Source organism: Trichomycterus rosablanca, chromosome 2 (genome assembly GCF_030014385.1).
Source record: "Trichomycterus rosablanca isolate fTriRos1 chromosome 2, fTriRos1.hap1, whole genome shotgun sequence".
Classification (NCBI taxonomy): Eukaryota; Metazoa; Chordata; class Actinopteri; order Siluriformes; family Trichomycteridae; genus Trichomycterus; species Trichomycterus rosablanca.
In genome coordinates this window covers 48,771,979-48,785,054 of record NC_085989.1, presented here as the reverse complement: position 1 = coordinate 48,785,054, position 13,076 = coordinate 48,771,979, and the positions used below count along the sequence as shown (strand labels likewise).

The following is a 13,076-nucleotide window of genomic DNA, read 5'->3' as shown; positions in this document are numbered from 1 at the left end:
ATTATGAGTATTAGTATCGCGGTATGTTTACATGTACTCAGTGAGCATTATTAGTATTAGTATCGCGGTATGTTTACATGTACTCAGTGAGCATTATTAGTATTAGTATCGCGGTATGTTTATATGTACTCAGTGAGCATTATTAGTATTAGTATCGCGGTATGTTTACATGTACTCAGTGAGCATTATTAGTATTAGTATCGCGGTATGTTTATATGTACTCAGTGAGCATTATTAGTATTAGTATCGCGGTATGTTTATATGTACTCAGTGAGCATTATTAGTATTAGTATCGCGGTATGTTTACATGTACTCAGTGAGCATTATGAGTATTAGTATCGCGGTATGTTTACATGTACTCAGTGGGCATTATTAGTATTAGTATCGCGGTATGTTTATATGTACTCAGTGAGCATTATTAGTATTAGTATCGCGGTATGTTTATATGTACTCAGTGAGCATTATTAGTATTAGTATCGCGGTATGTTTATATGTACTCAGTGAGCATTATTAGTATTAGTATCGCGGTATGTTTACATGTACTCAGTGAGCATTATTAGTATTAGTATCGCGGTATGTTTACATGTACTCAGTGAGCATTATTAGTATTAGTATCGCGGTATGTTTATATGTACTCAGTGAGCATTATTAGTATTAGTATCGCGGTATGTTTATATGTACTCAGTGAGCATTATTAGTATTAGTATCGCGGTATGTTTATATGTAGTCAGTGAGCATTATTAGTATTAGTATCGCGGTATGTTTACATGTACTCAGTGAGCATTATTAGTATCGCGGTATGTTTACATGTACTTATTGAGCATTATTAGTATTAGTATCGCGGTATGTTTACATGTACTCAGTGAGCATTATTAGTATCGCGGTATGTTTATATGTAGTCAGTGAGCATTATTAGTATTAGTATCGCGGTATGTTTACATGTACTCAGTGAGCATTATTAGTATTAGTATCGCGGTATGTTTACATGTACTCAGTGAGCATTATTAGTATTAGTATCGCGGTATGTTTATATGTACTCAGTGAGCATTATTAGTATTAGTATCGCGGTATGTTTACATGTACTCAGTGAGCATTATTAGTATTAGTATCGCGGTATGTTTATATGTACTCAGTGAGCATTATTAGTATTAGTATCGCGGTATGTTTATATGTACTCAGTGAGCATTATTAGTATTAGTATCGCGGTATGTTTACATGTACTCAGTGAGCATTATGAGTATTAGTATCGCGGTATGTTTATATGTACTCAGTGAGCATTATTAGTATTAGTATCGCGGTATGTTTATATGTACTCAGTGAGCATTATTAGTATTAGTATCGCGGTATGTTTACATGTACTCAGTGAGCATTATTAGTATTAGTATCGCGGTATGTTTACATGTACTCAGTGAGCATTATTAGTATTAGTATCGCGGTATGTTTATATGTACTCAGTGAGCATTATTAGTATTAGTATCGCGGTATGTTTACATGTACTCAGTGAGCATTATGAGTATTAGTATCGCGGTATGTTTATATGTACTCAGTGAGCATTATTAGTATTAGTATCGCGGTATGTTTACATGTACTCAGTGAGCATTATTAGTATCGCGGTATGTTTACATGTACTCAGTGAGCATTATTAGTATCGCGGTATGTTTACATGTACTCAGTGAGCATTATTAGCGTTAGCATGGCGGTATGTTTATATGTACTAAATGAGCATTAGTAGTAGAAGTATCGCGGTATTGTAGTGTGTAGAAACCGTCCTTCCCCTTTTCCCCCTTTAATGAAGCTCCAGCCTCCTCCTCCCTCCCTTCACCTCCCTCCCTCTCTCTCTCTCTCACTCTCACTCCGATGCCGAAAGGAGGAGAAACAACAAGCCGCCATTTTGTTAGTGCGGCCAGAGAGACCGGCGGAGGCTGGAGAGAGAGCCACACCGGCCAGAGACGCTCGTACGGCGGCTACACCGACTACCGAGAGCCGCTAGGTTCTGTAGAAGCGATCCGAGCCGGAGCAGAGGATCGAAAACCGGCGGCGGAGAGGAGAAAAACCGAGAGATCGGAGTCGGAAGAGGCTGGAGGAAGATTTAAAAAACCGGGAGGAGAAAAGGGGAAAGCAGTCGGAGGAAAATAAGAAAAGGTTTCCCGTTTTTTCCTCCGTTCGCACGATGTTTTCTCTTTCTTTCTGAAGGCGGTTCTGCTCGCACAATGGAAGCGCCGAGGAGGACATGAAGGACGATCAAACAAAGTGAAGAACCGATCCGAGCTGAAGAAGTGAGAGGAACAAGAGAGAAAGAAAGAAAGAGGGAGAAATGAAGGATCACGGGGGGTCAGGGCACCACAAAACACCAGGGCATCTCCATCTGAAGCCCCAAAATGTTGGAATTGTCTCGGATTTGATCTGAGGTCTTCAAACCATCGATGCAACTGCATTCAATCTCTCCCATTTCATCTCCATCACTGATTTCTCTTCTTCCTTCCTTCCTTCCTTGCTTGCTCCTTCGCTTGCCTCATTGCTTGCTCGCTTTCTGCAGGATCTCTCCTTCCATGTCTTGCATTTCCTCCTAATTCCGACCAGATTTCTTCTCGCCAGGTTTGGTCAACACTTGCAGGACAAAAGTGAGAAGATCCAACGTCGCATGCTTCGAATTAAGTCCAGATTCTTCACCATCCAACGATAAAACCGAACCGTCCATAGCTGAGCGAATTTGGACGATTTTTTGGGTCTTTTTCCTAATATCGAGCCATAAATCTTGACCCGTGCGTGCATGAACGTTACGTTTGGACGTTCTCTCCAAAGCAATACATAGGTGCATCGATAACCTCAGAGTGGATTCCCACCAGTGCTTCCAACGAACTGAAGTCCAGAAACCCGAATGTTAATGGAGTTGGTGGTCCATCCGAGTGGACGGTTCTTCTCGGCTGAGGTTTTCTGTACTGCAGAAGCACAAATTCCAACATCCACCACCTCAATCGACCACGTCTAAATTCTCTTTTACTGTTTTGTAAATTGGTGAACTGTTAATTAACTATTGGCCCTTTGCACGTCTCGAAAAGTTCTTGGCTTTGGGTCTAAATGAGGTGCCACAGACTGACGTTCTACAAGTGGAGAAGTTCTAGGTCTTGTTAGAACCTCAAACGACTCGGTTGACTTTCCTTTGAATGTCCTTCGATCGGAATCCCGACAGACGATGTCAGAAAGTCTGAGAAACGTCAGCCCAACGTCTCCGTCACCCATGATGCTTTGGGAGTGCACTTGATCCAGATCTGAGTCGTAATTTTTTTCGGTTGGGGATTTATTTCGTTTCCCTCCATGAAAGTGTTCTACGGCTCTGGAATTACCCGGGCACTTAGGACGACTTCAGACAAAAGAGGTGGAAGATCCTCGGCGGAGATTTATGTTTAATAACTGGAACTGGCTTTAAAAATATGGCTGATAATGTTCTGGATCCGGGGCCATCTTCAGCCAAAAGGCCGAAATTGTCTTCCCCGGCTCTGTCTGGTTCTACGAGCGACGCCAATGGTAAAGTATACTTTCGTTACTATATTACTATAGCAGGGGCTTTTAAAAGTGTTTAAAAAAATTTACTTCGCCAACCAAAAAACGTCAAGCGGCACAACCACACGTTTACAGAATTGATTACAATTTACAGCTACTAAGACGTTTTTCATTTGGACTGATTTTTATTTATTTAGTATTTGTAGAAGATCTAATATTACTTCTTATCGGTCGTACCACCTGAAATGGTCAACTGTACCAGCCTACCCACCAATCCAAAATTATTCCCCCCAGTATTTCTAAAAGGACATGTCGCTGCTCCACAAGTCACCTGTTTTTTTTCGGGTTCGATACCCTACCAGCATGTTTTTTAAATACATATTTAAAAGTAACATGAATAAATGTATTTTGTTGGTTCTTTAGTAATTGCAGTGATTTTGACGATGAACAATTGTGCAGTGTCGTAAATTAAAAATGAAAGGTTTAGAATGCGCGTCTTTGTCAAAACAATTATCTATTAAAGATCTATGATTATCTATTATCAATTAAAAATCTATAATTATTATCTATTAAAATCTGCTACTAATTACTATTTATTAAAATGTATTATTATTCTCATAAATCTATTAGTATTATCTATTAAATATTTATTAAAATCTATTATAGTTGTCTATTAAAAATCTATTCTTTTTTATCATTAATTTATCAATTATTTATTATTGGTTTTCTTACAATTTGGAGAAGAAAAACTCAAAACCTTCCAAGAATCATTGAAAAAGATCTGCCAAGAATTACTCGTGCCCGGAGTTTAGGTGATGCTCTCCACAGTCGAGTAAGTTTTACATGACCATGTGTGAATGATCGTTCATGTCCAGCATGGTTTTTCAAGACGAGCCTTTAACTCTCATGAAGTGTAAAACTCGTTCGACTGTCAGCAGTGTCATGGCAGACCTGTTGTAGGTGGTACTAGGATTGCATCCCACCAGTGTGTAATGTCATTTAATCTCAGCAGAAGGTAACAATTCAGGTATTCTTGCAGACGTTGGCAAAAGACCACTGTTCCATTTACTTTAACACGAGTGAATTCAAACCAGCTTGTTAATATAAAAAGTCGCCAGCTATAGTCAATCTTGGTTACTAAGAATTGTCACAAGTAAATGAGTTCTTAAACCAACAAATGAATCGTGGGAGGGTCTGTAAGTGTATTTTCAGAAAACTCATTAAATATATGGAGAATTTCAGATTTATAAACTGTTCATTAGGAGAAAGACGAACGTGTCAAATCATTGGATGGATTTGGTGTAAATTGAAGCATCGTACAAGTCTAAATGAAGTTAACCGTCCAGTCAAACTAAGTAGACGTTTATTTCTAAATTGCAATTTTGCAACACTATACATACTAAAAACTAATGCGCTCAGGTGGCACAGGCGTAATTTACGCTGACCCACTACCGTTGGGGTTCAGGGTTCGATTTGTGAGGTTTGGCGTCCCGTCCAGTATGTGTTACAGTGAGAAATGAACTGAAAAATGATTATAACAATCACAATCAATGCAGAAACCCTGAAATTGATCAACAATGTAAATTTGCATGTCAAAATTTACGTAGAACTTGGTCAAAGTTTTTTTCCACTGAAAATTTCAGCAGAGACGAGCTTGGACATTTTAATCAGTTGATTAACGATAATTTTGTATCCGTTTTCATAACAAACTAAATGAAACTCTCATTGTTGACTAGTATTAGAAGTCGGAGTTACCTGGTCTAACTTACATTTCTCTCCAGGACACTCAGGCTATAGAATATACCTAACATATACACTGATCAGCCATAACATTAGAACCACCTCCTTGTTTCTACACTCACTGTCCATTTTATCAGCTCCACTTACCTTATAGGAGCACTTTGTAGTTCTACAATTACTGACTGTAGTCCATCTGTTAATCTGCATGCTTTGTTAGCCACCTTTCATGCTGTTCTTCAATGGTCAGGACCCCCACAGGACCACCACAGAGCAGGTATTATTTAGGTGGTGGATCATTCTCAGCACTGCAGTGACACTGACATGGTGGTGGTGTGTTAGTGTGTGTTGTGCTGGTATGAGTGGATCAGACACAGCAGCGCTACTGGAGTTTTTAAAGACCTCACTGTCACTGCTGGACTGAGAATAGTCCACCAACCAAAAATATCCAGCCAACAGCACCCAGTGGGCATCGTCCTGTGACCACTGATGAAGGTCTAGAAGATGACCGACTCAAACAGCAGCAATAGATGAGTGGTAGGAGTAGGAGTGTCTAATAGAGTGGACAGTGAGTGGACACGGTATTGAAAAACTCCAGCAGCACTGCTGTGTCTGATCCACTCATACCAGCACAACACACACTAACACACCACCACCTCACTACCCAAATAATACCTGCTCTGTGGTGGTCCTGTGGGGGTCCTGACCATTGAAGAACAGCATGAAAGCAGGCTAAAATAGAATGTAGAGAAACATATGGACTACAGTCAGTAATTGTAGAACTACAAAGTGCTTCTATATGGTAAGTGGAGCTGATAAAATGGACAGTGAGTGTAGAAATAAGGAGGTGGTTTTAATGTTATGGCTGATCGGTGTAAATCGCTTTGGATAAAGGCGTAAATGTAAATATAGATGCTCCAGCTCGATACGTTATATAATTATTATTATATCAGATATTATTATTTTATATTAAAAATCCATTTTTATTGTCTATTATAATTGTATTATCTTGGTCGGTCTGTTGAAAGTTATATTATAGTGAGGTTTTTTAACGTGATTAGTGTCGTATTGGTTATAGATCAGCAAATATCCACACCTTGTTTTGAGTGACGTGTACTATATATCTGTTCTTAATCTTTAAGAATCTTCTTAGCTCTGATTCTTGGAATGAACCAAGAATGAAGCGTCCAGCGTTTATGGAGACGTCTCGTGTTTTCCCTCCAGTAAGGATGGCATCGTGAACTGTGTCCTTTTAAATTCCAAGTTGCCACCAAGTCAAACGGTGCATTAGGTTACGTTATGAGTTTATCCAGGGCTAGATTTGAAGTTTCTCATTTGTTTTCGGTGTTAAAGCTTGTCCAAAGTTACTACAGCACAGTTCTGAAGGTACCAGTTGTAGCCTAGTGGTTAAGGTACTGGACTGGTAATCAAAAGGTCACTTGTTCAAGCCCCACTACTGCCAGATTGTCACTGTTGGACCCTTGAGCAAGGTCCTTAACCCTCAATTGTTTAGACTGTATACTGTGAATTGGGCATCGTGAATTTTGTCCATTTAAATTCCAAATTGCCACCAAATCAGACAGCGCATTAGGTTAGGTTATGAGGTTATCCAAGGCTAGTTCCACAGTTTCTGACTTCTAGATGTATTCAGTTTCGATGTTAAAGCTTGTCCGAAGTTACCACAGCACGGTCCTGAATGTACCTGTTGATGCGTAGAGCAGGGCAGTTGTAACCTAGTGCGGCGGTCCACAACTGTTTTAGCACCAGGGACCTCTTTCAAATAAGATACAATTTCACGGACTGGCAGAGGCGGGAGGATTTAATATAGAATAACTATAGAATAGAAGATCAGTGTGAATCCTGAGCTTTTTTACTGCAATGAGACTCTGCTCCCACATAGTGGTGATTGGGGACAATAAAACCCAAAGTGTGTTGGAAATATAATTGCTCTTGTAGCGATCTCTAATTATTTATTCTTTCTGTGTGGCCCGGTGGTTGGGGACCACTGTCCTAGCGGTTAAGGTACTGGACTGGTAATCAAAAGGTCGCTGTTGGGCCCTCTAGCGAGGCCCTTAACCCCCAACTGCTTAGACTGTATGCTGTCACAGTACTGTAAGTCGCTTTGGGTAAGAGCGTCTGCTAAATGCTGATGATGATCGATACTAAACTGACGTCTTCACGTAAACACCGTATTCACGTTGTGTTGCACGTAGTGTCTCTTACACGTAGTAAACTTTCCTGATGAATGGCTAGTATGACTACACTGTAATACAGCTAGCTGCAAAGCTAGCTACTTCCAACCTCTCCAATCTCGTAGGAACATTTATATACTTTTTGCATTCAGTGGACGCTTCTATCCAAAGCAACTTACAGTACTGTAACAGTATACAGTCTAAGCAATTGAGGGTTAACAGCCTTGCTCAAGGGCCCAACAGCAGCAGTGGTGGGGCTTGAACCAGCAACCTTCTGATTACTAGTCCAGAACCTTAAGGAAACAACCCTAAACAGATTTCCTCCAGTTTAATACATTGGCGATAACAAGGCTCATGATATCGTTCGATACCGATACTGATCTGATGTAGACGTTCCTCTAGCGTGAACTGTCGGTGGATTGGTTCAGTTCTGGTACCGGTCCAGCTTTTAGGGCAGCGCCAGCCTCAAAGCTAACCGGATGAAGATGCCAGATTCGCTAATTAACTAATTGCTAGTAGTTGATCAACTCTGTACAGCTTAGTAACTGTAGTTCTCGGTTGGCGTGTTAAAACGGTGATGGATTTCACGTCAAGAATGAGCAGCTGTAGCTCCGTGGTTAAGGTACTGGACTGTTGATTGTAAGGTCACTGGTTCCAGTCCCAATTTTGCCAAGGTAACCCATTGGGTTCCTGAGCAAAGCCCTTCACTCTGTTACTTGCACTGCATTTAGTCACTGTTGTAAGTCCACTAAAGGTAAATTTGCATTGACTGAAAGCGTGTACGTTTATAGCATAACATAGCTAGCAACAAGCACGTTAGCGGATATCAAATTAGCAACAACTACTAGCCAAATACAAGACAAGATCATGTAATTTGATGTGCAGTTTGAGGACAGACGGACTCTTGGTAATGTATAAACCCATTTGCTATCGAAGCTAACGTTATTAATGGCGTTGCGTGGTAAACAGGAAGGTTTGGTTGAGGTGTGTAAGCCACAGTGGCACTATCGCCTAGCAATGTAGCCACAAACGTTAGGCCGTTTTAATCCTCAGAAGGACTGTGATTGGTAAGAGTGATCGTTTTGACTCCAGTGGAAATGTAGCTGTTTAAGGGTATTTCACTAAAGAAAAAGCTAGCGTACTTGTGCTATACGGTTATGGGGTTTAGCTAGAATCTTTACATAATCTTTTTGCTTATGAAGTACCTAGAGGGTGAAATTCCAAAGACTTGCAGGAGAAATAAAGGAATTACAGCAATTGAGCAGAAGTTTATGACGTTATGCTACTTGTATAGCCGTGATGCGTAAACATCTTAGCAGGAAGTACAGACACACTTCAGCCTCAGTGCAAAGGCCGAGCAGTGTTATGGCTAATAGGTCCACGTTATAACCCATACTGCAGTTTACGTTTGTGCTTTTTATCACGTACATTGTCAAGTTAAAGCGCTACGTCCTATAGCTTCATCCGCTGTGATATCGATCGACTTGGCACCTGAGGCAGGGGCGGTCGAGCGGGGTTCCTCATTCCCAGTCGAGGTGCCTGTACGAGAGACGGATGAGAGACGGGGACATGTAATAAATAATCTGAGGCTCTTTTCAGTTACATTGAAGGAATTGGATATGACTAAATTGGAAGAATTGTAAAAAATTTGCAATTATTTTAAGTTGGCTTGGTAGCTTTGCAACTCTGCTAGCATGATGCGGTCATTTGTACAGAATTGTGAGGACTCTGTTTTTTGGTTTTTGGTAAACATGTGGCATTATAATGCATTATAATAATACATACATTAGGATAAAATAATGGAACCCACTACTAACAGAATACTGACAGCTTTTTTTGGCTAAAACCTTTCAGTGCCGGCCTGACCAGACTGTTTGGGACCGGACAGCAGAGATGTTCACAAGTCACAAAATGCGAGTCCGAGTCGAGTCGCGAGTCTTTAGGCTAGAGTCCGAGTCAATTCACGAGTCTTTAGGCTAGAGTCCGAGTCAATTCACGAGTCTTTAGGCTAGAGTCCGAGTCAATTCATGAGTCTTTAGGCTAGAGTCCCAGTCGAGTCACGAGTCTTCAGGCCAGAGTCCGAGTCGAGTCACGAGTCTTTAGGCCAGAGTCCGAGTCGAGTCACGAGTCTTTAGACTAGAGTCCGAGTCGAGTCACGAGTCTTTAGGCTAGAGTCCAAGTACAGTCGCGAGTCTTTAGGCTAGAGTCCGAGTCATGTCACAAGTCTTTAGGCTAGAGTCCGAGTCAAGTCACGAGTCTTCAGGCTAGAGTCCCAGTCGAGTCACGAGTGTTTAGGCCGGAGTCCGAGTCGAGTCACGAGTCTTTAGGCTAGAGTCCGAGTCAAGTCACGAGTCTTTAGGCTAGAGTCCGAGTCATGTCACAAGTCTTTAGGCTAGAGTCCGAGTCAAGTCACGAGTCTTTAGGCTAGAGTCCGAGTCATGTCACAAGTCTTTAGGCTAGAGTCCGAGTCAATTCACGAGTCTTTAGGCTAGAGTCCGAGTCAATTCACGAGTCTTTAGGCTAGAGTCCGAGTCAATTCATGAGTCTTTAGGCTAGAGTCCCAGTCGAGTCACGAGTCTTCAGGCCAGAGTCCGAGTCGAGTCACGAGTCTTTAGGCCAGAGTCCGAGTCGAGTCACGAGTCTTTAGACTAGAGTCCGAGTCGAGTCACGAGTCTTTAGGCTAGAGTCCAAGTCCAGTCGCGAGTCTTTAGGCTAGAGTCCGAGTCATGTCACAAGTCTTTAGGCTAGAGTCCGAGTCAAGTCACGAGTCTTCAGGCTAGAGTCCCAGTCGAGTCACGAGTGTTTAGGCCAGAGTCCGAGTCGAGTCACGAGTCTTTAGGCTAGAGTCCGAGTCCAGTCGCGAGTCTTTAGGCTAGAGTCCGAGTCAAATCACGAGTTTGTTTTACTTTGTGCCTTTACTTTCCTAGGTTCCAGTTAAAAGCTTAAACTGATACGTTTTGTTTTCATTGCAAAACAAAAGTGTGCGTAAAATCATGGCACAGCGGCCAAAATCCAAAACACAGCAAAAAATCATAACCACTGCTTACCTGAGCTTATATTCTTCCAGATGCTATTAAATGTATAAGCATGTGTCCAATTAGGAATAGAATCCGTTATTTTATAAATGTGCTCATGATTAAAAACCTCCAAACTTTTCCCGGTTGTGAAGTAAAACACGAACTCGTTAGAAAGCCGTGTGACACAAACTAAATAAATGCAAATAACAGCATTTCTTACTAACAGTTAAAATCAGAAGCTCTGATTGGTTCAGAAAGTGGTTCTTACAATCATTAGCGCCAATTCTGTAGGAGCGTTCCATTCACCCCAGCTGTTGCAGCGAAGTGCACTACGTAGGGTATTGTCACACATAACTAATGTTGCTGACTTCAGTCATTTTTTGCGTGTTACGAGTCGAGTCCGAGTCATTTGAAACGAGTCCGAGTCGAGTGTGAAGTCGCTGTGTGTCGCAGACTCGAGTCCCCATCTCTGCCGGACAGACCCGTTATATATACAGCGCACCCGTTCACGTTTATTCATCGTTTTCCCTCCTCTGATCCTCAGACTTCGGTTCCCTGTTCGACCTGGAGCACGACCTCCCCGATGAGCTCATCAACTCGTCCGACCTGCCCAACGGAGGCTCGGACGTGTACCCGTCGCCCTCGCTGGGCTCCATGCAGGACGCCGCCACCAAACACAAACAGCTGTCGGACCTCCTGTGTTCCTCCTCGCAGCAGCAGCAGGCGGGCATGATGCCACCGGCCGGCATGAACAGGCAGATGATGACGGGTCAGGCCGCCATGGGACAGGTCAAAGGCATGATGGCAGGGCAGGCCATGATGAACGGCATGCCCAGGATGGGTTACCCTAACCCCAACGCTAACGCCAACATGAGTGCCAACATGGTGAACCCTCTCCAGCAGCAGCAGTTCAGAGCTCAGCAAGCAGGAGGCGCTAACAAGGTAACGGTCATTACCACTAATAACGAAGCTCCAAACGACGGGTGTGGTCAAGATCACTGCAGTCCAGACCATGAAATAACCATTAATGGTTAAAACAAGGACACTTAATGGTCAGTGATGCTGAGCAGGACTTTTAACCACAGAGAGCTAAACAAAGCCCAGACTTAATCCAATACCTAATAGTTAAGACTAATAAAATACCAAGATTTTTAATTATTGAGACTTTAAAATGTCAAAAAAACACTTTTTTTTAAAATCGAGACCAAAAAAAGACCAGAACCTTTAATAGCAACAACAAAAACTACCAAGACCTTCAAAGTTTGGGTCTCAACTACTATTGGTCTTGATTAGAAACAGTCATTTTGTCCTAACCATATAACGTTCTAGACCAAGACTAGACTAGACTGGACTGGATCTAAATATGACCAGAACCCCACTAAGGACAGTAGTAGCCTAGTAGGTAGAGCTTTGGGCTATCAACCGGAAGATTGGTGGTTCAAATCCAGGCTCTGCTATGCAGCCACTGTTGGGTCCTTGAGCAAGGCCCTTAACCCTGTCTGCTCCAGGGGTGCCGTTTGATGGCTGACCCTGCGCTCTGACCCCAGCTTCCAACACCAGCTGGGATATGCGAAGAAAGAATTTCATTGTACTGTACATGTGTATATGTATATATGACAAATAATATATCATCTTCTATCCTCTAACCTTTAATGGTTTGAGACTAAAACATGACTAAATCATGAAATGTTTAATATCAGAGACAAGACCTTAAAGGTTTGGGTCTCATCTTCACCATTAAAAGTTTGGGTCTAAACCATTATATGGTTAAGACTAGCCAAGTCTAGATCATTTAATTGCCGACACAATGCAGACCAAAAATTCGATCCCCAGGTGGGGCGGTCCGGGTCCTTTCTGTGTGGAGTTTGCATGTTCTCCCAGTGTCCGCGTGGGTTTCTTCCGGGTGCTCTGGTTTCCTCCCACTGTCCCAAGACGTGCAAGTGAGGTGAATTGTAGATACTAAATTGTCCATGACCGTGTTTTATATAAACTTGTGAACTGATGAATCTTGTGTAATGAATAACTACAGGTCCTGTTGTGAATGTAACCAAAGTGTAAAACATGACGGTAAAATCCTAATAAACAAACAAACAAGATTATTCGATAGCAGAGACAAGAAAGACCAAAAATGTAAATTATTATAACCTGACCAGTTTATTTCCAAGACTGGAAGGTTTGATGGACGAGACCAAGGCAAGAAAGACCAGAACTTTTAATAACTGATACCAAAACATTAAGATCATAATGAAGATCAGGTGCGCTTATATGTAAACAAGACCAGAACGTTTAACTACAAGATCAAAACCTTTAACATCAGACAAAAATGACAAAGACCTAAAAGTTCGGGTGTCATCTTCACCATTAAACTAAGTTTTTCTTTTCATCTTGATTGAAGGCCTGATCTTTGTCTTAACCATGTAACGTTCTAGTCCAAGACCAGACTGGACTGGATTTAATGTAGATTTGTTAAACATCTAAATATGACCATAACATTTAATGGTTTGAGACTAAAACATGACCAGAACTTTTAATAATCATGAAATGTTTAATATCAGAGTGAAAAATTACCAAGACCTTAAAGGTTTGGGTCTCATCTTCACCATTAAAGGTTTGGGTCTTTTTTTGGTCT

The 13,076-nt window shown here is 41.6% G+C and overlaps 1 protein-coding gene across 1 annotated transcript in view; it reads left to right on the top strand.

Moving 5' to 3' along the window:
- Window positions 1-1,911: 1,911 nt before the first annotated feature.
- Window positions 1,912-13,076, top strand: part of ep300b (E1A binding protein p300 b) — a 65,543-nt gene continuing 54,378 nt past the window's right edge. Inside the window, exons 1-2 of the mRNA XM_063016974.1 lie at window positions 1,912-3,525; window positions 10,992-11,389. Coding sequence (XP_062873044.1) covers window positions 3,432-3,525; window positions 10,992-11,389 — 492 coding nt within the window. The 5' untranslated portion in view covers window positions 1,912-3,431. The remainder of the gene's footprint in view (window positions 3,526-10,991; window positions 11,390-13,076) is intronic.